Source organism: Pristiophorus japonicus, chromosome 17, assembly GCF_044704955.1.
Source record: "Pristiophorus japonicus isolate sPriJap1 chromosome 17, sPriJap1.hap1, whole genome shotgun sequence".
In the NCBI taxonomy this organism is placed as follows: Eukaryota; Metazoa; Chordata; class Chondrichthyes; family Pristiophoridae; genus Pristiophorus; species Pristiophorus japonicus.
The window spans coordinates 22,207,781-22,231,059 of record NC_091993.1 but is presented as its reverse complement, the minus strand read 5'-3'; the positions used below and the strand labels follow the sequence as shown (position 1 = coordinate 22,231,059).

Here is a 23,279-nt window from a genome sequence, read left to right as displayed (position 1 = left end):
CTGCCAGTGTTTTCGCCTGGCGATGCTGCAGGGGACGGAACCCAAGTTCAGGTCTGCGGCGATGCGCATGGTGATGACATCACAATCTCAGGGTGAAGGAGATCGGGACGCAAACGACACATCGCCGCTGCACACCTCCTGCCGAATATGGCGGGAGTCGATGTTATCACCGCGTCCGGTCGGAACCCGGCTAGCACCTCGTTACCGCCCCCAGAGGCAATAACGGGGCAATTTGTACTAAGTAGGCCAATTTCTAGGCCTGAGCTCCTATGTGAAATAAATTTGATATAATGTCTACTTAGTTTCTAGTGAACATGGGCCTATTAGTGTAAAACTGTTCCTAGTTCAGTGTTAATTGACAATCTAACTTAGAGGGACCAAAAATGTAGGAGTTAAAAATAAATCCTCAGGACGTTCTTTTCTGAGATAGAAGTGTTCCATTCCCCTGCATTGATCAACATTAAAACAGACAACCTAGAAAAATAAAGGGCAAGAAACTGAAACACAGACATTTTACGAGTAATTCCTGAAATCTTCATTGGTGAATCAAAGGAAACATTAAACGGAGGTATTTGGCTTCCTTTGTTTACACCAGGGTGTTGTGTTAGTGTCCACGTTTTCTCATTCAGCAAAGCAGCATGTGGGCGATACTCACTAATATCACCAATCCCCCACAGACACTGAGACAGCAGTGCCAGATAGATGGGCAAAATGGCCTCTCCTCATTTAATTGTTCTTGAATTTGTGGAGGCTGGAAGCCATAGTCTGTGAGCTAAGTCAAGGGACCATTGTGTTTTACCTTTCTAATAAACTGAAACACTTCAATACCACACCACACAGCACTGCTTCTAAACCTAACAAATTAAACTGTTTGTAGAGAGTTCAAAGGTCAGTGGACTGCAAACCTGCGACACTGTGACCAACAATCAGGTGTACTTTTAACATCCAGTTTAGTGCTACATCTTCATTAAGGAAAGTGAAAGGGTAGTATCTCTCTATAATGATTATATCTAGACTAAACGTCCTAAATGCATAAGGAATTACTCTTGTCTGCTTACAAATCAGATTGCATTGGGTGTTCAAGTCATAAACTGGTCTTTTTGTCTGAACGACTTTGATTTACAAATGAAAGATACAGCAAGGAAGGCATGACCAGAGTCGATAATCCTTCTCCGTAACAGTACAGAAACAAAATATGAACATCGAATAAATCTGTCAACATCTCAATATGTAACCTTGGAACACAGATTATTTTACAAAACTCTGCAGTGCCAGGCAACGGAGTTGGAATGTGGATTATTAAAATACTTTGGCAACCGTTTTTTGTGATAGATGTCAGCTCTAGATTGAGAATTACAAAAACCATATAGCAGATTAGATGTTGCCCTCTCGCTTTAAAAATCCTCGCTGGTAAGATGACACCTTCTTCTGTTTTAAACGACTTAGAAACATAGAAACATAGAAAATAGGTGCAGGAGTAGGCCATTCGGCCCTTCTAGCTTGCACCACCATTCAATGAGTTCATGGCTGAACATGCAACTTCAGTACCTCATTCCTGCTTTCTCGCCATACCCCTTGATCCCCCTAGTAGTAAGGACTTCATCTAACTCCTTTTTGAATATATTTAGTGAATTGGCCTTTCTGTGGTAGAGAATTCCACAGGTTCACCACTCTCTGGGTGAAGAAGTTTCTCCTCATCTCGGTCCTAAATGGCTTACCCCTTATCCTTAGACTGTGACCCTTGGTTCTGGACTTCCCCAACATTGGGAACATTCTTCCTGCATCTAACCTGTCTAAACCCATCAGAATTTTAAACGTTTCTATGAGGTCTCCTCTCATTCTTCTGAACTCCAGTGAACACAAGCCCAGTTGATCCAGTCTTTCTTGATAGGTTAGTCCTGCCATCTCGGGAATCAGTCTGGTGAACCTTCGCTGCACTCCCTCAATAGCAAGAATGTCCTTCCTCAGGTTAGGAGACCAAAACTGTACACAATACTCCAGGTGTGGCCTCACCAAGGCCCTGTATAACTGTAGCAACACCTCCCTGCCCCTGTACTCAAATCCCCTCGCTATGAAGATCAACATGCCATTTGCTTTCTTAACCGCCTGCTGTACCTGCATGCCAACCTTCAATGACTGATGTCATTGGAGAGAAAGCACAGAATTCAAAGACACAATTATAAGTGTCAGTTAAGATACTTCTCCCCACACTTCCTAACTTGCATATGTCACAATCCCTTGATACGAAGCAACCAGCTTGTACATGTTCTGAACTTTGGGTTTTAAATGTAAAAGTGTACTGATGTATTAGAGATGCCAAAGGCACAAACCAGGCACACATTTTAATGAGTAAAACACACATATTTGTCAGTGTTGGAGGTAACTCTCCACTTCACTAAATTAGCTGCAATCACTAGAAACCAAACTTATTCACTTAAAACATCTACTGCCAGCAAAGACTTTCTTCCCATTGGCCAAGTCCTCTTTGTGCTAATGTACATCTACTTATTGCATCTCTTCAGCATTTTGGGAAAAGATTAAATTTTTAATGCAATGACCAGAATAATTTGGATTAAGCGTCAAGGGTTTTAAATTGACTGGAAGTTGCAATTGGACAAAGGTGAAATAAATGTTTGAAGATGAAAATCTGCACAACCTCAGTCCCTTTGACAGATAGGTCCATGTTTATTAGTGGTAGATGAATGCAATACACTCTGTATCCATTAGTTTATAAAAGCTTTATTAAAAGAGATTATCTCTCTGATGGATTAACCCTTAAATCACGTTGAGCCTTAATAATAGAAGTGTAGTGATGTTTGGCCCACTTCTGTAAAGCCTATGCTATTGGGATTCATTCTCATAAACAAATTATTCTACCCAATGTCTCATTTTCATTCCATTCTCTTCCACCTGTTCATAGCCCTCATTTCTAAATAATAATTTCCATATCAGACTCGTCACGTAAACTCCATCTTGTCTCTTTAGTACAAATAGACCAGGCCGGGTTTGAACCATTACAACTTATTTATTTGAAAGGTCTTTTGATGTGGACGTCTCATTCATCCACAAGGACTTGTTTTTACAGAGGAGCCTTGTTGGCAACATGTAAAGGAAGACATGGAGTATATAGCCCAACGTAAATATTAACTGCAACCACCGTTGTGCTTTTCTGAAAGATAATTAGTCACAGGCTAGCAGACATGTATCCATAGTCTTAACAGTAAAAATTTATTTTAATACAATATAAAAGCAACATATTAGGACAACAGTATGTAGTGACTATGAGGTAACAGAATAGCTAAGAATCTAAATAATAAGCAATATTATCAAGAGGGAGGCATTCTCTCGTTGATCATTTGTTCTGAAGTCTTTGACTGAATGTTTTGCACTGATTCAAAGAACGTGGGGTGGGAAAGATTCCTGACCAGCTTTTAAACTGGGAACTGAGATCTGTGTCTTTTCATTTAGTGGCTGGGATCTCTCTTGCTCTACCTGACTCCAAGTTAGAACCAAAACCTAGAACATGGCTTTCTTCCGAGACCAGCTGGTCTCGGAAACCCAATGGCTTTGGCTCCATCTATGCTTTGGTTGTGTCTGTGGGTGATTTTGCTCCTAGGTAGTCGCTTGCATTCAAGAGAAGCAGTGTGGTCAAGGTGCTTACACATCAATACCGGGGCCACTCATAATACATCCACTGGCCATTTTGCAGGCCACCTCCCCTTCATCTGTGAGCCTCGGCAAAGTTACTGCTCCACGTGCCTTGCAACTCTCATCAAGGCTGGTCTGATTGGAAATGCTACCGGAGTGGGCATCGGTGCTGCTTTAGTTTCTTGCTCTTCAAGTGGAGAAAAGCAAGGGATGCTACTTGGACCAAGCTGCCTAGCAATCATAGCACAAGTGAAAGGACCACTCAGCCACTCCCTACTACTGAAATCAGCTCAAGAACATGAGGATTCATGGGCACAGACCATGTCCCACCATCATTCCTTTGAGTGGCCCCCAGAGCAAGCCATTGCCTTGCGTTTCTGGCCCTTGACAGAAATTTGATGCAATGCCTATTTTATAATTTATATGTGCCAGCCTCAAAGATTTGCATGTTCAAATGCATATAAGAGTAGAGATGGGACTTCTGTTGCAAAGTATGCAGTGGCCACAGGCCTCCGCAATAGTACCTTTTGGAGCAGAGAGCTTGTTAAACATGTCAAAGCACCAAAAGTGCACCTGACACCCTTGCATACTTGCACAAGTCACAGCTTCGGCCTCTTGTGCAAGTATGCAACCCGCTGCCCACCAGGCAGAAGCCCAATCGAGGTGGTCAGATCTCAACTCACTGCAACATGCCAGTACTGCATCTCTGCCAAGCAAACCATAAGATAGCAAGGGATGGTCACCTTTAAGTACACATGAACCTCACACCCATTTTGATGTTAAAGTTGTAGAGGATCTCATACTTCTGCCCACTAGCTCGACATTTACTGAGAGAAATTAAATTGGGGATAAAAAGAAAAAGACTTGGATTTATATAGCGCCTTTCTTGACCACCGGATGTCTCAAAGTGCTTTACAGCCAATGAAGTACTTTTTGAAGTGTAGTCACTGTTGTAATGTGGGAAATGCAGCAGCCAATTTGTACACAAGCAAGCTCCCACAAACTGCAATGTGATAATGGCCAGATAATCTGGTTTTTTGTTATGTTGATTGAGGGATAAATATTGGCCAGGACAACTCCCCTGCTCTTCTTCGAAATAGTGCCATGGGATCTTTTATGTCCACTTGAGAGAGCAGGCGGGGCCTCGGTTTTACCTTCTCATCTGAAAGACGGCATCTCCGACAGTGCAGCGCTCCCTCAGCACTGCACTGGGAGTGTCAGCCTAGATTTTTGGTGCTCAAGTCTCTGGAGTGGGACTGGAACCCACAACCTTCTGACTCAGAGGCGAGTGTGCTACCCACTGAGCCACAACTGACACTACAAACACAACAGAAGTGGAGTCTTTGTTGAGAAAATATTGTTGTAACAATTACAGTTTCTGGATATTGCGGAGATGTGGTGTTGAAGCAATGGAACCCTGGGCCCCAACGATGGTGGGGTATAAGTGGAATCCTCCCCGTGAGGACAGTTTCTTCCGTGTGACTGTTAGAAGTCTGTTTCCTGCACCAGCTGTTCTTGTGACTTCCCCGAGTGAGATTACTCGATTTAAAGCCAATTTGTGTTCAGTAATTGGCAGTTCAAAGTTCCAGGCCCCTGATCATGGGGAACTGGTTTGGAACTGCCCAACCTGATTTCATGTAGGACCCCCACCACTGGCAAAGAGTGGAGGCTTTCTTCCCAGAGGAGCAAAGACAGGATACAAGCTCGCTGCACCAGTCCGTTTGCAGAATTTCAGAGTTGCACGCATCAACCAATCTCTGATTATCTTTGGAATGCTGCGGTATAGAAAGGGTTAATCAAATCCAACTCAGTAACCCGACCCTAAATGGTTTATTGTGTCCATTGTCCACTTCCCACCAACTCCCAATCAGTGGAACAGCTTAATCAAACTTCACAATAACCCACAATAACTCTGGTACGCCAATGTACATCATCGAACACAGACCATTTACTGCCCATTATAGCACCTATTTATCTTTAAATGAATATTCGCTTTGGAATAAACATTCTGAATAGAATAATTACCACAAGAACGGTCTATATATTTAGTTTGAAAGCACTTTCAAATCATGTTTTTATACAAATGTACATAATCCAGTCTGCGCATAACTTAATTCAGCTAATTGGTGGTCTAGAAAAATATTGTTTCCAAAATGCCTGCTCCTCACTGTCCCGGAATAACTCATCTCTGTTCCTCACTCTGTCCCGGGATAGCTCACCTCTGTTCCTCACTGTCCCGGGATAGCTCACCTCTGTTCCTCACTGTCCCGGGATAAATCATCTCTGTTCCTCACTGTCCCGGGATAGCTCACCTCTGTTCCTCACTGTCCCGGGATAGCTCACCTCTGTTCCTCACTGTCCCGGGATGGCTCACCTCTGTTCCTCACTGTCCCGGGATAGCTCACCTCTGTTCCTCACTGTCCCGGGATAGCTCACTTCTGTTCCTCATTGTCCTGGGATGGCTCACCTCTGTTCCTCACTGTCCCAGGATAGCTCACCTCTGTTCCCCACTGTCCCAGGATAGCTCACCTCTGTTCCCCACTGTCCCGGGATAACTCACCTGTGTTCCTCACTGTCCCGGGATAGCTCACCTCTGTTCCCCACTGTCCCAGGATAGCTCACCTCTGTTCCCCACTGTCCCGGGATAATTGACCTCTGTTCCTCACTGTCCCGGGATAACTCACCTGTGTTCCTCACTGTCCCAGGATAACTCACCTGTGTTCCTCACTGTCCCGGGATAGCTCACCTGTGTTCCCCACTGTCCCGGGATAACTCACCTCTGTTCCGCACTCTATGCTGGATTAGCTGCCACACAATTGGTCCCAGCATGTTTGGGCTGGACAGGTGGAAGAGGTGAACCGTCAGCTCGGGTTCCTTCTCCCGATCGCCATCCAGTGATTGCTGGAATGTGTGTGTGTGGGCATCGAGTGAGAACTGATGATAAACTGCCTATCGGCCTCTATGCATGACAGAATCGTGTTTGGCTAAAGTATCTTATCAGAGATTTGAGTGATAATGATGTCTGGTTCAAACTAATAAAACGTTATAAAATATCTATAAAACTTTGAAAAATGCAAAATTTCCGAATCCCCACCTCCCCCCAATATGACAGGATGCTGCAGTCTCTCTGACAATCAACCCATTAAAAATGTTTCCTTTACTTCCTGGCTAACAAACCATTTTGATTTCTCGGTTGGTCAAATTGCTCACACTTTAAAGGTGAAATCACACGTTTTCTTTTTAAGACAAGGTATGAAATGAATTGCTTTGGGAATAATTGAATTTAAAATGTTCCTCGCCTCCCAGTGAGACGATCTAAGCTTCACTGATGGCTCAGTGGGTGAGCTACACAGAGCTGGAGGTCCCAGGTTTGATCCTGGTCTGCGATTCGAGTAGGGCGGAGGTTGGGAGTGTTACCGTTAGCCTCAATGCCCCTGAACTAGGGGGAAAGAAAAAAATCAGCCTGGGTTCTTGCTCTCGACTTCTATGCAGTGGACGTTGGATGTCGGCAGGATTGATCTCAACTGTGCTCCCTCCCATGGTTGAATCGATGATGACACTTATTGTCGAGGCCCGCACATGGAGAGTGGTGACTTGGGTGAGATACTGGAGTTCCGCGAGTGGAACTGTCCCACTGCAGGGAGCCCGTGCCTTGAGGAGACGAGGGGGGGGACCTTGAAAGAAACATGGAACTGGCTCTGCCCGAGTGAAAGTGGACATCCCCCCAGGCCTGAGATTCAGTGGCGACCCCACTCAAACCCATTCACAAATTAGGCAAGCTTATAGTGCAACATCATTCCAACAGTTTAAGGGCCTTAGACACACCAATGAGAATGAAACCAGGTCCAAGGTCACCCCAATAGTGCAGAAACTGACCAATTGAAGACTAGAGATAGACCAGACAGGACGCACCTGACCATGTACATGTGACCAGGGATAAATACTCTCCTCGACACACACACAAACTCTTCGTAATGTTCCTCTCTACACATCTGTCAGCTGTTCTTCTCTGGACAACCCCTTATTTACCATGTGCCACTTTGAATACGCTGGAGTGCTGATCCCTGATGGTCAAGTTCAAGACGTTTTGCCTGATTTTTGGTGGAATATGTGACCCCTGGTCCTTGCTCCCTACCGGAGTGGGAAGGTATCAATTTTCCCCACCAGTGGGCGAAATGATATGGGGTTGGGGGAAAATGAGGACCATCTAGATCTGATCCTTGTTATCTCCATGGGGTGACGAGAATTTGATCTATTCTCTGTGTCTCTAACTTCCTCACAGGACGATATGGCAGACTTCCTGTCAGTGGAGGCCCATGTATCAGCCGACCAATTATCTCTTAAACATAGCCCTGCGTTTTACCAACTGTGAATCCAAAATGTACAAACCTTGAATAGACATTACCCTCAACAGGCCTTCTAATCACGCCTTAAAATCTACAAAGGTTGTTTGGGAGTATTTGGCTCAACTCAGACAACGGCTGGGTCTAATTTCCTGTACAGCAGTTTTTCAATCAAAATCCTGTGAGAAGTGTCGTATTAGAGAACGGTACGTTAAATTATTCTGAAAATTGCTTGTCAAGTGTCAACAGTTGAACTGAGTTCAGGTGATCAATATGGTGTCATGGTGTAGATAGGATAATATAAACCAAAACCCATATCTTGGGCTCATTTGATACATCCCAAACTCACTGCTCTGCATTGGACAAATGTCTGCCAGATCTGTGCCCAACAATGCAACACAATATCCCAACCCGAGGACCATCCCCTCCGAACAAGTCGGCTGATCTCGATGCTGTGGCCAGGATCACTGCTTGGACCATTCCTAGACTGGTAAATGAAGACTATGGAAACTAATGGGGATAAGGGAATTGGCAGAACAGGAGATGAGCCAGTGCAACAGAGATTCTGAATGCAAAAACTCCTTTACTGGCCAAAGTGATAATATGGAGTCTCGTAGTATAATAGGAAATTTTGGTTTTTCAAAGCTGCCTTAATGAACTCTTATAGGCTGGGTTTTGTAGATTTTTTTAAAATAAAATCCTCCTGAAGTGAGTGTAAACAAATGTACAAAAGACAGGAGGAGGCTCGAGTGGAGCATAAACGTCGGCATGGACTGGTTGAGCCGAATGGCCTGTTCTGTGCCGTATATCCTATGTAATCCTATGTACTATGGATGTCAAACAGAAGATAGATCTATATGAGGAATTTCAAATGAATGCTATTTATGAAAGGATTTTCCAAATAGATTTGGGAGGTTGTAACAAGGAAGATTATATTTTAAATATTTTTTTTTAAATAATCTGATTTCACCTTTAAAGATGAGCACTAACATTGGCTCAATAAACAATGGGGGCGACGGAAGGGAAGGTCCTCCTGTGATCAACACAGCGACACACCCCTTGCCTTTTAGCTCATCTTGAAGCAGTAGACCCCAAACTTCCCGTTCTCCTTCCTGGGGAAGCCGAAAGTACGGACGCCAGGCTCTGCTGGGCCACACTTGTGCCGCGGGAAGGCGATGGGGTAGCGAATGCTGCCGTCGGCAACCCACCCAGCTTCGCAGCGATCGAACTTGAGGAACTTCCAGGCGGCATAGAGCTGGCCCACTTTGGCGATCTCGCCCCCATCCTCGCGGCAGGCTGTCACAGCCTCGGCAAAGTTGAACTTCAGTGGATGACGCAAGAAGTACAATTTACCTGGAAGAATCCGCGAGAGGTTGGAGTCAGTACAGGAAGCAAACATTCTGCCTCAGGATAGTGCACAGAGCAAGGCATTGCAAGCGCGCCTGGTGCTTGTGGCCTCCAGGGAAGGAAATCTGCCGCCCTTACCCGGTCTGGCCGAGATGTGACCCCAGACCCACAGCAATGTGGTTGACTCTTAACTGCCCTCTGAAATGGCCCAGCAAGCCACTCAGTTGTATTCAAGAAGGCGGCTCACCACCTCCTTCTCGAGGGCGATTAGGGATGGGCAATAAATGCTGGCCTTGCCGGCGACGCCCACATCCCGTGAATAAAATAAATATTAAAAAATCCCCCAATGTGTCGAGAGGCTGATTTCACAAAGAAAGACTTGCATTTCTATAGCTCCTTTCAGGAGCTCCTGACGTCCCAAAGCATTTTACAGCCAGTGAAGTACTTTTTGGAAGTGTAATCACTGCTGTAATGTAGTGTAAGAAACGCAGCAGCCAATTTGCACACAGCAAGCTCCCACAAACAACAAGATAATCTGTTCTTGTTATGTTGATTGAGGGATAAATATTGGCCAGGGAAAGCGGAGATAACTCCCCTGCTCTTCTTCAAAATAGCGCCGTGGGATCTTTTACATCCACCTGAGAGAGAGCAGACGGGGCCTCGGTTTAACGTCTCATCCGAAAGACGGCGCCTCCGACAGTGCAGCAAGTCTTAAATTGCCCTGCTCTGTGCTGAGGAGACACTACAATTGTTGTCAATGCTGTTGGGTTACGGAGAGGGAAATCAAACAAAAATCACCCAGGCACTTGCTTCAAGTGACCCTTGCTGGAAAACCAAAGCGGCAGACATTGGGTGAAGGTGGGATTGGGTCGATGCTTTCGACCATCAAATATCCTGATGTTAGTTACTAGAAACGTCTCCCTGTGGTACGTTTTATTCATTAGGCAAACCATACCCACTCCAACTTTACATAAGAGATAAATAAAACACAATGAACAATTTCTAGCCATTGGGTGGAAAACATTGAAAATAATAGTCCCTACATTTCTATTCTATTTAAAATATCTACTGTAGGTTTTTTAAAATGTAAACATTAGTTATTTTTGTAGCTTGAGAAAATCCATTGTAGTTGCTTAGTGATCTCCATAGCAACACCAAAGCTACAGACATGTGATTTGGCTTACCACTTTCCTCGCTCTTCCCATGTCAGTGCACCTTCCTAACCCTGAGCGTGGTCTTCCCAGCCCCATTGTTGCCACTGGGAGGGGAGCATAGACCTGAGACCTCACCCCCGACAACATCAACACTAACAGGAGGACACAAGAGTAGCCGAGGCTGGAGGAGAGACCCAGCCACTGATGACCCCTTCCTTCCTGCAGGAAGGCACTAACTCTCTGCTCCGTGCCAACCTCATGTGGCACATTTGCGACTGGCAATCCACTGCGCACAGAATCTTGGGCACAGACCCCTATTCTTCCACCATGATGTGCTCGCTGTGCCCTCACACTGCCTGAAGATCAATGTCTTACTTCTGTGGGTATCTCCCATCCGTCTCATTGCCCGTCTCCACCCCTGCCCCGGCTCATTCGTTGCTGAAGCCCTTGTCCATGCCATTGTTAGCTCTAGACTTGACTATTCCAATGCACTCCTGGCTGGCCTCTCACCTTCTACTCTACGTAAACTAGAGGTGATCCAAAACTCGGCAGCCCATGTCCTAACTTGCACCAAGTCTCGCTCACCCATCATCCCCGGTAGTCCTTGAGTTGCTCAGATTTCTCACTTTGTGAAGTCTTGCATTTTACAAGTTCGGACTTTACCAGCGACCTGTAACCACATTTAATTAGAGTGAAACTTCTCAGTTGGGTCGATTATAGAGTTTCCCTGCGAGTTAACCAAGACAATTATTGGGCTATCTTTTTGCCTAGGCTGGATCTTCATGGTAAAGAGTGGATTGTTTCCATACAATGACGAGTACCACCAGATCCTCCAAGTGTGGCAGCCTGTGTCCTAACTCGCACCAAGTCCCGCTCACCCATCGCCCCGTGCTCGCTGACCTACATTGGCTTCCAGTTAAGCAACGCCTCGATTTCAAAATTCTCATCCTTGTTTTCAAATCCCGACATGGCCCTCACCCCTCCCTATCTCTGTAATCTCCTCCAGCCCCACAACCCCCCCCAGAGATGTCTATGCTCCTCTAATTCTGCCCTCTTGAGCATCCCTGATTATAATCGCTCAACCATTGGTGGCCGTGCCTTCTGTTGCCTGAGCCCTAAGCTCTGGAACTCCCTGCCTGAACCTCACCGCCTCTCTACCTCTCTTCCCTCCTTTAAGACGCTCTTTAAAACCTACCTCTTCCTGCACTAATTTCTACTTATGCAGTTTGTTGTCAAACCTTTTATCTCATAATACTCCTGTGAAGGGCTTTGGGACATTTCACTACGTTAAAGGTGCTATACAAATACAAGTTGTTGTTGTGGTGATGCACCCATGAACTCTCCACTGCCCTTTTGATCCGTACCTTTCAGAGTTGAGGCAAAGCAGAACACGTCGTATCGGTGCAGGTTTTTGTGTCGTTGCCCGTAGTTGCGGACGCCCGCCGAGTTGTCCTTGCCGCCGCAGGGTCCTCGCGGTGTGGTGATGGGGTACTGGACAGAGCCGTCCATCAGCCAGCCGGCGTTGCACCAGTCCAGTCCATCCTCCCAAGCCTGGAAGAGCTGCTCGAAGGAGGCGATCATGGCGTCCTGCTCCTCGCAGGCTCGCTTGGCGTCGTGGAAGTTCAGCTGGTAGCGGCCGTGGTGTGGCTGGTACGGGAAGACCACACCTGGAAGACAAGGAATGAGCCGCGGTTAACCGCCACAAACTACCTGCTCCAAAAACAGCAGTGTGTTCTATACCCCGCCACAATGCTCTGCAATTGTATTCTTGTTGGTAACTGCACCGTCGAAGGTATAATCCAGATCATCTAGACTAGGGTTGCCAACCCCTGCTCTGTACTGGGTTAGCTGATCATGGTTAGGGCAGCAACTGGGGCTACAATTTGCCTCAGCTCCTTCCTGTCGAGAGGGTTAATGGGGAATCAGCCAGGGTTCCCGCTCCTGATCACAATCCAGCCCAAGTATGGGCACATCAGGTGTGAGCAGGTCCCACAAAAGCCCCTATGCTCAATTACCTGCCAACACTCAATGCCTAGGTTCACGCGTGGACTATGGCCATTTGAGAGCAGTACCTAGAGGCGCCGAACACCTCGGGTCTCTTTGCCGGGAGCACGCGGAAGCCAAGTACAAACGGCGGAAGGCAACCCAAGCACCCCAGCCACCCGTCCCTCCAATCTGTGACAGAGACTGTAGGTCCCGCATTGGTCTCTTCAGTCATCTGAGAACTCATATTAGTGTGGAAGCAAGTCATCCTCGACTCCGAGGGACTGCCTAAGAAAGAAGAAGAAAGGGGGATGCTGGCAGCAGTAGAATTATACCCTACCCCTTCTTAGTCATGTCCCATAGACATAGCCCCATCAAGAGATCGGATGTTTCTCCAGGCCTCGAGGAGCAGTGATACAGGAGGAGGCCACTCAGCCCCTCGAGCCAGTTCTGCCATTCAAATAGATTGTGGCCGATTTGTATCTTAACTCCATTTACCCGCCTTGGTTCCATGGCCCTTAATACCCTTGCCTAACAAAAATATATTTATCTCATTTTTGAAATTTTCAATTGATTTCCAACTTTGGGAGAGAGAGATTTCCAGATTTCCGCCCCCCTTTGTGCAAAGTGCTTTGCTGATGTTACTCATGAAATCAGCCACTGGGAGGAGCTGAAGATCAGCCCTCGGAAGACTCTCTCCCCAGGTCCATCCAACCTGAGCCATCGGTAGACCATGCAGTTCCGTAGGAACCACTTGTTTCTCAGTGTGCTGTCTCGCCCCTCCCTATCTCTGTAATCTCCTCCAGCCCCAAACCCCCCCCCCCCCCGAGATGTCTGCGCTCCTCTAATTCTGCCCTCCTGAGCATCCCTGATTATAATCACTCCACCATTGGTGGCCGTGTCTGCTGTTGCCTAGGCCCTAAGCTCTGGAACTCCCTGCCTAAACCTCTCCGCCTCTCTGACTCTCGTTCCTCCTTCGAGACGTTCCTTAAAACCTACCTCTGTGACCAAGCTTTTGATCACCTGCACTAATTTCTCCTTATGCGGCTCGGTGTCAAATCTTTTATCTGATAATACTCCTGTGAAGTGCCTTGGGATGTTAAAGGCGCTATATAAATATAAGTTGTTGTTGTCCGCCGATTACCTCGTAACTCCAGCTCAATGATGCTGCTTTCGTCCTCCAGCCCGTCGATCACTTCACACTTGTACTTCCCATAATCCTCCAGCCTGACGTCCGTGATGACCAGTGAGACCTCCCGCTCCTCGTCCTGCTGCAGGTAAACGCGCCCCTTGAACTCTCCGAAGCTGCGATGGCGCAGCCCGATCGCCACGATGACGTCGCTCTCCTTGGAGAAGTCCATGTTGAGTTTGGACCACTTCACCCGGACCTTTCGAGTCATATTCACCGCTGGCTGGTAATGGTAGTGGCAGGTCAGGGTGACGTTCTCGCCCCGGTAGGCGAAGAGTTGGTCCTTTTGGGTTTCAATGTGGATCTTGACGCTGTTGTAATCTGAAAAAGGTAACCAAAGCACAAACTACTCACTGCTCACATTTGCCCAATCCTTGTTACAACAAGAGGCTGGAGTCGCCCTGTCTGATGTGCTCCTGAGGCACAGCAAACCAGGAAGATGCCAAGTCTGATCCCCGGTCTATGATGAGTTGGTTGATCCCAATCTTGGTAGCAGATGACCAGAGTGACCCTGGACCAGGGAGGCGGAAAATCAGCCCGGAATGTGATTCCTCACCACTATTCAGTAACCCTCGCTACACATGTTTCAGATGAAAATGAAAAAAAGGAAGACTTTATTTATATAGCGCCTTTCACGACCACCGGACATCTCAAAGCACTTTACAGCCAATGAAGTACTTTTGGAACGTAGTCACTGTTGTAATGTGGGAAACGCAGCAGCCAATTTGCAAGCTCCCACAAACAGCAATGTGATAATGACCAGATAATCTGTTTTTTTGTTATGTTGGCCAGGACACCGGGAATAACTCCCCTGCTCTTCTTCGAAATAGTGCCATGGGATCCACCTGAGGGGGCAGACGAGTCCTCAGTTTAACGTCTCATCCAAAAGACGAGGGGAGAATCAGAAGCCTTCTACAGGTGGGTACCCGACTAACACTCAATGTCTCAGCTCAGACATGAAAAAGGGCCACTTAGATAAGGTGGTGGACAGTGGCTAGTGCCTGTGGAATCAGAACCCAGCAATGAGTCAACATCTTCAGGGGAGAAGGGGAAGAAATTAGAGAGCCTTCCCAGGCTGCTAGGACTATGGAAATGCTATGGGGCCCAACTCGTTGAATCTGAATCATGTACAGTTAGATGGGTACACTAGGGTATCACATGGTGGGATAGAGCCTCTGACGAGGTGTGGAAGGAATCAGCTCGATGGGCCAAAATGGCCTTCCTCAGTCCATGCACTTACTGCTGGCTTGCTCAAGCATCCCAGTTAGTCCTGAAAAGTGTTTATCCCTCAATCAACATCACTAGAACAGATTATCTGGTCATTATCACATTGCCATTTGTGGGAGCTTGCTGTGCACAAATTGGCTGCCGTGTTTCCTACATTACAACAGTGGCTACACTCCAAAAGTACTTCATTGGCTGTAAATTAATTTTGCGATGTCCGATGGTTGTGAAAGGCACTATATAAATGCAAGCCTTTCTTTCTTAATGGGTGCTGGGCATTCAAAACAGCCATGTGTACAAACGTTATTGATCACGAATAAAAATTCAACCAATCTTGTTCAGTGAGAGTACAGCGGCGAGCGTGGGAAAGGAGGTGCTCTGAGCGAGGCCGACATCACACTGGACTCATCAACAACACAGAGCAACAGTCACTAGGATGAAGCGGGGCGACATTGTAAGGATAAGCAGAGAGCTCAATAATCAGGGGGCATAGATTTAAAGTAATGGGTAGGAGGATTAAAGGGAAGTTGAGGAAAACTTTTTTGCACCCAGAGGGTGGTGGGGGTCTGGAACTCACTGCCTGAAAGGGTGGTAGAGGCAGAAACCCTCATCGCATTTATAAAGTGCCGTAACCTACAGGGCTTGGCACGCAGGTACAGCAGGCGGTGAAGAAGGCAAATGGTATGTTGCCTTCATAGCAAGGGGATTTGAGTATAGGAACAGGGAAGTCTTACTGCAGTTGTACAGTGCCTTGGTGAGGCCCTACCTGGAATATTGTGTTCAGTTCTGGTCTCCTAATCTGAGGAAGGTCGTTCTTGCTATTGAGGGAGTGCAGCGAAGGTTCACCAGACTGATTCCAGGGACGGCAGGACTGACATACGAGGAGAGACTGGATCGACTAGGCCTGTATTCACTGGAGTTTAGAAGGATGAGAGGGGATCTCATAGAAACATATAAAATTCTGACGGGACGGGACAGGTAAGATGCAGGAAGAATGTGCCCGATGTTGGGGAAGTCCAGAACCAGGGGACACAATCTAAGGATAAGGGGTAAGCCATTGAGATGAGGAGGAACTTTTTCACTTAGAGAGTTGTTAACCTGTGGAATTCCCTGCCGCAGAGAGTTGTTGATACCAGTTCATTGGATATATTCAAGAGGGAGTTAGATATGGCCCTTGCAGCTAAAGGAATCAAGGAGTATGGAGAGAAAGCAGGAAAGGGGTACTGAGGGAATGATCAGCCATGATCTTGTTGAATGGTGGTGCAGGCTCGAAGGGCCGGATGGCCTACTCCTGCACCTATTTTCTATGTTTCTATGTTTCTATGCTACGGACCAAGAGCTGGAAAGTGGGATTCGGATAGATAGCTCTTTTTTGGCCGGTTCGGACACGATGTGCCAAATGGCCTCCTTCTGTGCCATAAATGTCTATGATTCTGTTCTATGAAGGCAGTACCAGCAGTACTTACGCTCCCCGTTGCCATTGCCATTGCCGTTGCCGTTGCCATTAATGTAGAATGCACCGTTCTGCGCCAGACTCTGGGCCAGGCAGCTGAGCTGCAGTGTCAGCACTATCACAGCAAACTTCATCACTGAAAATCCCTGTCTCAATCAGTAGCTGTCCTGCAAAAGAAAACAAGAGCAGTTAGGCTCAGTGTCTGTTTCAACTAGGAAATTAGTGGTTCGGCAATGTGAAGCTTGGGTTAGAAGCCTATAGATCGTAGGAGGAAGCGAAGACTGAGGGAGGTTTCAGCATCCAGGAATGAATTACAACTGAAATCTATTATTTTGCTGTTGCACCAACCATTTTGTGATTTTCAGTGATGTTTCTACTGAGAGCAAATTGCAAATGTCTTTCTTCTTTCATAAGAAGCTAGAAATAATAACAAAAATCCACTGGTCCCCAAGAAAAGTCTGCTTAGAAATTTGGCAAGCAGAATTTTAGCCATTTTTGATGTATTGCTGTAATAACTAGTGTTTGCCACGCAGTGGCGGTGTAACGACCTTTCTCATCGGAACCTGTTGCGTTGGTGTAGTAACTGGTTCTCGCCACTGAATGGCGCTGTGCGGAAACTAGGAATGGCCTCGTTTGCGCCGCCCGGTGGCCAGGATCGGTAATTACAGCATTATGGACCCAATGTCCAGAAATAACTATAGAATTCTATCCCCAAAACACTAGTAAAAATCCTCGAAACCCGTACTAAAAGCAGAAAACTTATTCTGTGACTGTAAGTCAGTGGCCCTGTGCATTGTTGATGTGTGAGCTTAAATAGTGAGTATAAGCAGATTATTGAACAATAATAACTTGTATTTATATAACGCCTTTAATGTAGTAAAATGTCCCAAGGCGCTTCACAGGAAGGTTATCAAACAAAATCTGACATCGAGCCACATAAGGAGATACTGGGGCAGGTGACCAAAAGCTTGGTCAAAAGAGGTAGGTTTTAAGGAGCGTCTTAAAGGAGGAGACAGAGGTAGAGATGCGGAGAGGTTTAGGGAGGGAATTCAAGAGCTTATGGTCTAGGCAATTGAAGGCACGACCACCAATGGTCGAGTGATTAACGCAACACGCCAGAATTAGAGGAGCGCAGACATCTCTGGGGGGTTGTGGGGCTGGAGGAGATTACAGAGATGGGGAGGGGAGAGGCCATGGAGGGATTTGAAACAAGGATGGGAATTTTAAAATTGAAGCGTCGCTTAACCGGGAGCCAATGTAGGTCGGCGAGCACAGGGGTGATGGGTGAGCAAGACTTGGTGCGAGTTAGGATACGGGTAACTGTGGAAAGCATCATGGCTGAGCCCAAGCCAGCACTGAACCTTTCCGTTCTGTGTGGATCGGTACAACAGAAGGACAATGGCCTACTGAACCATCGGAAGGGTGATAATGCTGACACTCAGAGTCAGATACAGAAATACGCTGCTCCTCCTATAAAACCCTCCTTAAAACCTGTGACCAAGCTTTCAGTCACCCCGCCAAATATCTCCCTCTTTGGCTCAGTGTCGATTTTTTGTCTGATTGTGGTTCTGTGAAGGTGCCTTGGGATATTTCTCTATGTTGAATTTGTTATAGAATGGTAAGTGATGGTAAGTGACTGACAGCCACTTAGTATCCCAGTTCTAACATTCCTCACACTAAACTGAAAATTAATATTGTTTTTAAATCTCTTGTCCATTTTAACTTTTAAATATTATAGTGGTTCAGGCTGTCAGTGTGGATTATGCAAGAATGTCCCAAAGGTTGGGAAAGACTGTCCTGGCCCACACGGCAGCGAGGATCACAAATGATGGCCTGAAATAGTTCAAGAAGAAGCTAATATTTTACATGTTCAACTTGACAAGCTCCAGTCTCAATCTCCTGAACTAAAACAATAATTCAGCACCAACTGCTGCAGGTGTCATTGTTAAATTCAAACAGCAGATGGGAGCAGAGACCAGGGTAGAAAACTCAAACGACAGCGGACAGGAGAGGGACAAGTGGGTAAGTCTCGGTTCAACGTCTAGGCCGAAAGGTGGCACCTCCGACAGTGCAGCACTCCCTCAGTACTGCACTGAAGAGGCAGCCCACATGCTACCCACTGAGCCAAGGCTGACACTTTGTACCGACCACATCAACTGCTGCCCTGCCAACTGAGCAGTGAGGCTTTGCCAGACGCTAATGCACAGCACTGGGTGATGCATCCAATTGGCGCACTCCTACAGTGGGGTGGTGTTAGCCAATCAGTGCTCTCCAAGGGAAATAGGAGGTGGGTGGGGTGGCTTGACCCATCCACCTCCATGGAGGTGGGTGGGGGGCACACACCCACCTCCATGGCACGAACCTGGTATTGCAGTACTTCCAGGAACGGTGCAGTGGCTCTAGGCCTTTTGGCTAAGAGCATTGGCGCAGAGTGATCCTTGATGTGTGCAAGGTGACCTCTGGCGTTTGTAATCTGACAAGATGATCTGACAAAGAATTGGAAAGATTGGCAACAAATAAATTAAAAATTAAAAAAAAATCAGTGCTCTCCAATGGACCTCCAGTTATCAATTACAGCAGCCATATCTCTTGAAGGGATAGTTAGATTATTTACAGCACGATTTTAGGGACGAGGTCTTGTTATTCTCACCCGAATGCCCATTACTTGGGTGTTATGAGTGGCCTCCCACGTACAAATAGCTGCTTTTTCTGGCATTGGGTCTGTCCGTCAGACCCTTGGATTTTGTGCACTGGCTGCAGAGACAATGCTCAGGGTTCCTGGTTCATGGGTGACTATCGAAGAGAAATTCCATTTGTATTGCATGCGGTGGTTGGATATTTACTGTTGTTCTGCAGATTATACTTAATGATTTCACCATACCGGAGGTACGGTAGCATAGTGGTTATGTTACTAGACTAGTAATCGCGAGGCCTGGACTAATGATCTGGAGACATGAGTTCCAATCCCACCATGGCAACTGGGGAATTTAATTTCAATTAATTAAGTAGATCTAGAATTAAAAAGCTAGTATCAGTAATGGTGACCATGAAACTGTCACAAAAACCTATCTGGTTCACTAAAGTCCTTTAGGAAGGAAAGCTGCTGGCCTATATGTAACTCCAGACCCACAACAATGTGGTTGACTCTTAACTGCCCTCTAGCAAGGCAGTCAAGAAAGCTGCTCACTACCTTCTCAAAGGCAATAAATGCTGGCCCTTGTCAGCAACTCTCGCATCCCGTGAATTATGTTTTTTTAATTCCATCCATTTCCTCCTGAAAGCTGCCAGTCAGCAGCCTTGGTGATGGGTTACTTGGAGAGTTTTATACTTTGAATGATTCTTGTCTTCACTGCTGCATCTCTGTGAGCTGCATCTTGTGGAGACATCACCTGAATTCTCGAGTCACGTTTTTACCCATCCCCTCCCCAATTCTGCCGCAATGTCGAAGAAACAATTGCCTCATGAGTCAAACGAACGTAACAGCAGAAATTTCACTCGTAGTGTGTTCAGAAAATGTGATTTTTTTGTTTCCCTAGAAAATTAATTCGAATTTCCAGATCAGACTCGGGCCCAAGTCTTGTGAGCAGGGTGGGGGTGACAGGCTGATGGATTATTACTGGGCCACACATGTCTGTTGCTAACGCATGTAACACCTGAAGTGATGCAGAGGGGTCATGAACGCTGCCATGTCTTATTCCGTTCAATTTACAAGGGGCTAAACTGAGCCCATTTGTGGCCATGTTAATACGTGGATCCTGGGAGCTGAGACACTATAACCTCAGAAACAAAAATAACCAATGTTCCCTTTCATTTTTCAGGGGTGCGCGGCCCCTTTAAGGGCTATGCGGCCCATTCAGAATACGGCGCATGCACAGTTTGTCCTATTTAAAAGCCCGTGTGGCAGCTGCGGGGGAGTTGCAGAGTGCTGCACGGCTGCTTGTAACTCGCCCGATGAACCTGGGCTGTGCATACTGACCCTCATCTTAGTGACTGCCCCTCGACACCGTCCCAACAACCAACAAATACTCCAAATCCAAGGCCCGGCAAGAAAGGAAAGGAAGAATGGACTCGCAATTATGCAAGAACAACTTGCATTTATTTAGCGCCTTTAACATAGTAAAACATCCCTAGACACGTCACAGGAGCGAAATCAAGATAAAATTTGAATATTTTTCACATTATAGCACATATAAAATACAACACATTATCATGTCCCCAGTAAGTCCCAAAGCACTTCATAGCCAATCCATTGCTTTGGCAGTGCAGGTACTGTTGGTATATAGCGAACACAGCAAGATCCCACAACCAGCAAATCAAACGAATGACCGGATAATCTATTTTTTGGCAGCGATGGTTGAAGGAGGACTTTTGACAAGGCCACCAGGAGAACTCTTTGTTCCTCTTCAAAAAGCATCACAGCATCTTTAATATCACCCCACCCCGAGCAGGACAGACAGCACCTCTTGTCTCATCTGAAGGTCATTGCCTCCGACAGTGCAGCGCTCCCTCGATATTTCACTGGAACATTCGGCTGGATTATGTGCTTGGGTCCTGAAGCCGTCATCCGAGTGTGAAGCCCACTGGTCTAAATCCCAGAGGTGGTCTTACAGACAAGCTCCGTGCTTAAAACATCTCGAGCCCACAGAGTAATAGTCAGTGTCAAATCAGCTGGACTTAAAGCTTTCATGATAAACCAATAACTCCAGAGTGAACACGTTTAAAAATTGGTGTTTATTTACACTGGACACTAAAATAGTTTCTTTAGAATAGTTTATTTATATTATAAATTAGATTATTTCGCAATCATTTGTTTTTTTCCAGCAGTGGTTATTATTGTTCTTTTCTCGTTACTCCAAAGTGGGGAAAATCACTTCTCTGCGTCATTACCAGGCGATTAGTGCTGTCAATTTGTGTGCTGAGTCAGAAGTTCGTGGGTTCAAGTCCCACTCCAGGGATTTGAGCACATAAATCTATGCTGACACGCCCAGTGCAGTGCTGAGGGAATGCTGCACTGTCGGAGGTGCCGTCTTTCGGTTGAGACATTAAACCGAGGCCCCGTCTTCCCCCTCAGGTGGATGTAAAAGATCCCATGGCACTATTTCGAAGAAGAGCAGGGGAGTTATCCCCAGTGTCCTGGCCAATATTTATCGCTCAATCAACATAACAAAAAAACGGATGATCTGGTCATGATCACAGTTCTATGTTTGGGAGCTTGCTGTGCGCAAATTGGCTGCCGCCTTTCCCTACATTACCCCATACCCTTCAAAAAGTACTTCGTTGGCTGTAAAGCAGTTTGGGATGTCTGAGGTTGTGAAAGATGCTATATAAATACAAGTCTTTTTATTTCAACCAAACACAGATGCTGTACTGAACTGAAAATATTTGCTGTGATTCTTAACGTTATTTGACAGAAAGCTCCAAACAGAAACAACGCAGTGGGCAGAAAATGACCCAAATCTGCATCAAAGATCAGCAAAATTAAAACCAGCTAAAAACAAATCCGTAAAAACAAAACATACACCAGAGTGCATCTGGAAGGTGTTATATTTTTTATGGGACTTCTAATTCGATGTGTCTTGTGAGATGTTATTTCTTGGAGAGCCCCCATAGCCCCTTGCAAGAGGCTCCTGTCAGTCCCCACCCTCTGGGATGCCCGCTGCAGGACGGCAGCGTTGCCGGCAGAGGGCGCCGCAGACAGTCGCTTACTTCATTCAAACTTCTCCAAAAGTTTCGGAATTTTTTCGAATTTGTAAAACCTCAGACCTTCACTTCCGCACAAACCTCTTAACCACACCGCAAACTAACCATCAACATGGACATTCTTTCTTCATCTGTCCCTTTTAATCTACATCACAACTTTTCGTTCAGAATAAGTTATCCTAGTAATAATAACGTTGTCTAAAAATTAAACATGTAACGAAATCTCGAAAAATCAAAATTAATCTGATTTAAATTTTACACTAAAATGTGGTGTTTCCACGTTGTTCTAGTTCGCTTTGGATATCAGAAAAGTTACAAAACATGTTATTCTTTGTTCCTCTTCAATTAACTTGATTTATGAATTTTATGTAACAAAACTTTGTTAACCCTTAACTTTGTTTTCTGGACTTTTAGTATTTTCAGCAGGTACTGGAATAAATTTAAATTAGTTTACACATTTTATAAGAATGAGATTACAGCTTGCGTTTTTGAACAGGTAACTTATCACCAGGAAGCCGATTCCTTGTTCAATGCTTCACTTTCCCCCCAGACCCAAGCAGCCTTTTCCCCCTCTCCTCCTCCTTAAACTCTCATCTTCTCAGCAAAAAACGAAATCCCCGCCCCCCTCCCCAAATATTGTTCGTATTTTTTGTTGCAAATTTGAAAAGAAAGTTGCAAACGTGTTTATCTTTCCTTAAATTTCGGCTGAAACTCTATTAAAGGGTCAATTTCTAATATAAATATGTACAAAAATGCACTGAAAAGGCACAAATCTTCAATTGCACCTTTAAACAGAGAAAATCTTGTACTTACAGTTGAACAATTTTTTTAGGTGCTTCAAGTCAGTTTCCTGCAAAAAATAAAGTTCAATCCTTTGCCAAGTGCTGCTGCCCCTTTGTATCCAGAGCTTGTAGTAAATCCTTGGCACCTAATAACTGTACTTTATAAACATGGGGTAAGTAACTCAACGTCATCAGACGGTCCAGTGACGCTCCGTCCTTAAAGCAGCCCCTGCTCGCCCGGCCGGACACAGCCCGTCACACTTCTGCAATTACCCAATATGTTTTTCAAGGAGGACCTGCCATTGAATCATGTCTGCCTGTCCAGTGTAGGGGGCTCGCCTACACTCACACAACTGTGGCCGTTGGAATTTAGACGGTCCAATGGAAATGTGGAGACCTCAACATTCTCCACCCCCACCAAAAAAAACCTACCTGCCTTCACCGTCTGAACTAAAC

The 23,279-nt window shown here is 45.9% G+C and overlaps 1 protein-coding gene across 1 annotated transcript; it reads right to left on the bottom strand.

Moving 5' to 3' along the window:
* Window positions 1-3,005: 3,005 nt before the first annotated feature.
* On the bottom strand, window positions 3,006-22,939 carry LOC139227601 (hyaluronan and proteoglycan link protein 3-like). Its single transcript, XM_070858473.1, has 5 exons — window positions 22,855-22,939; window positions 16,355-16,508; window positions 13,620-13,985; window positions 11,857-12,159; window positions 3,006-9,344 (listed from the first exon to the last, which is right to left on the bottom strand). Exons 2-5 carry the CDS (start codon window positions 16,473-16,475, stop codon window positions 9,058-9,060), a joined length of 1,077 nt encoding a protein of 358 aa, XP_070714574.1. The 5' UTR covers window positions 16,476-16,508; window positions 22,855-22,939; the 3' UTR covers window positions 3,006-9,057.
* Window positions 22,940-23,279: the final 340 nt, after the last annotated feature.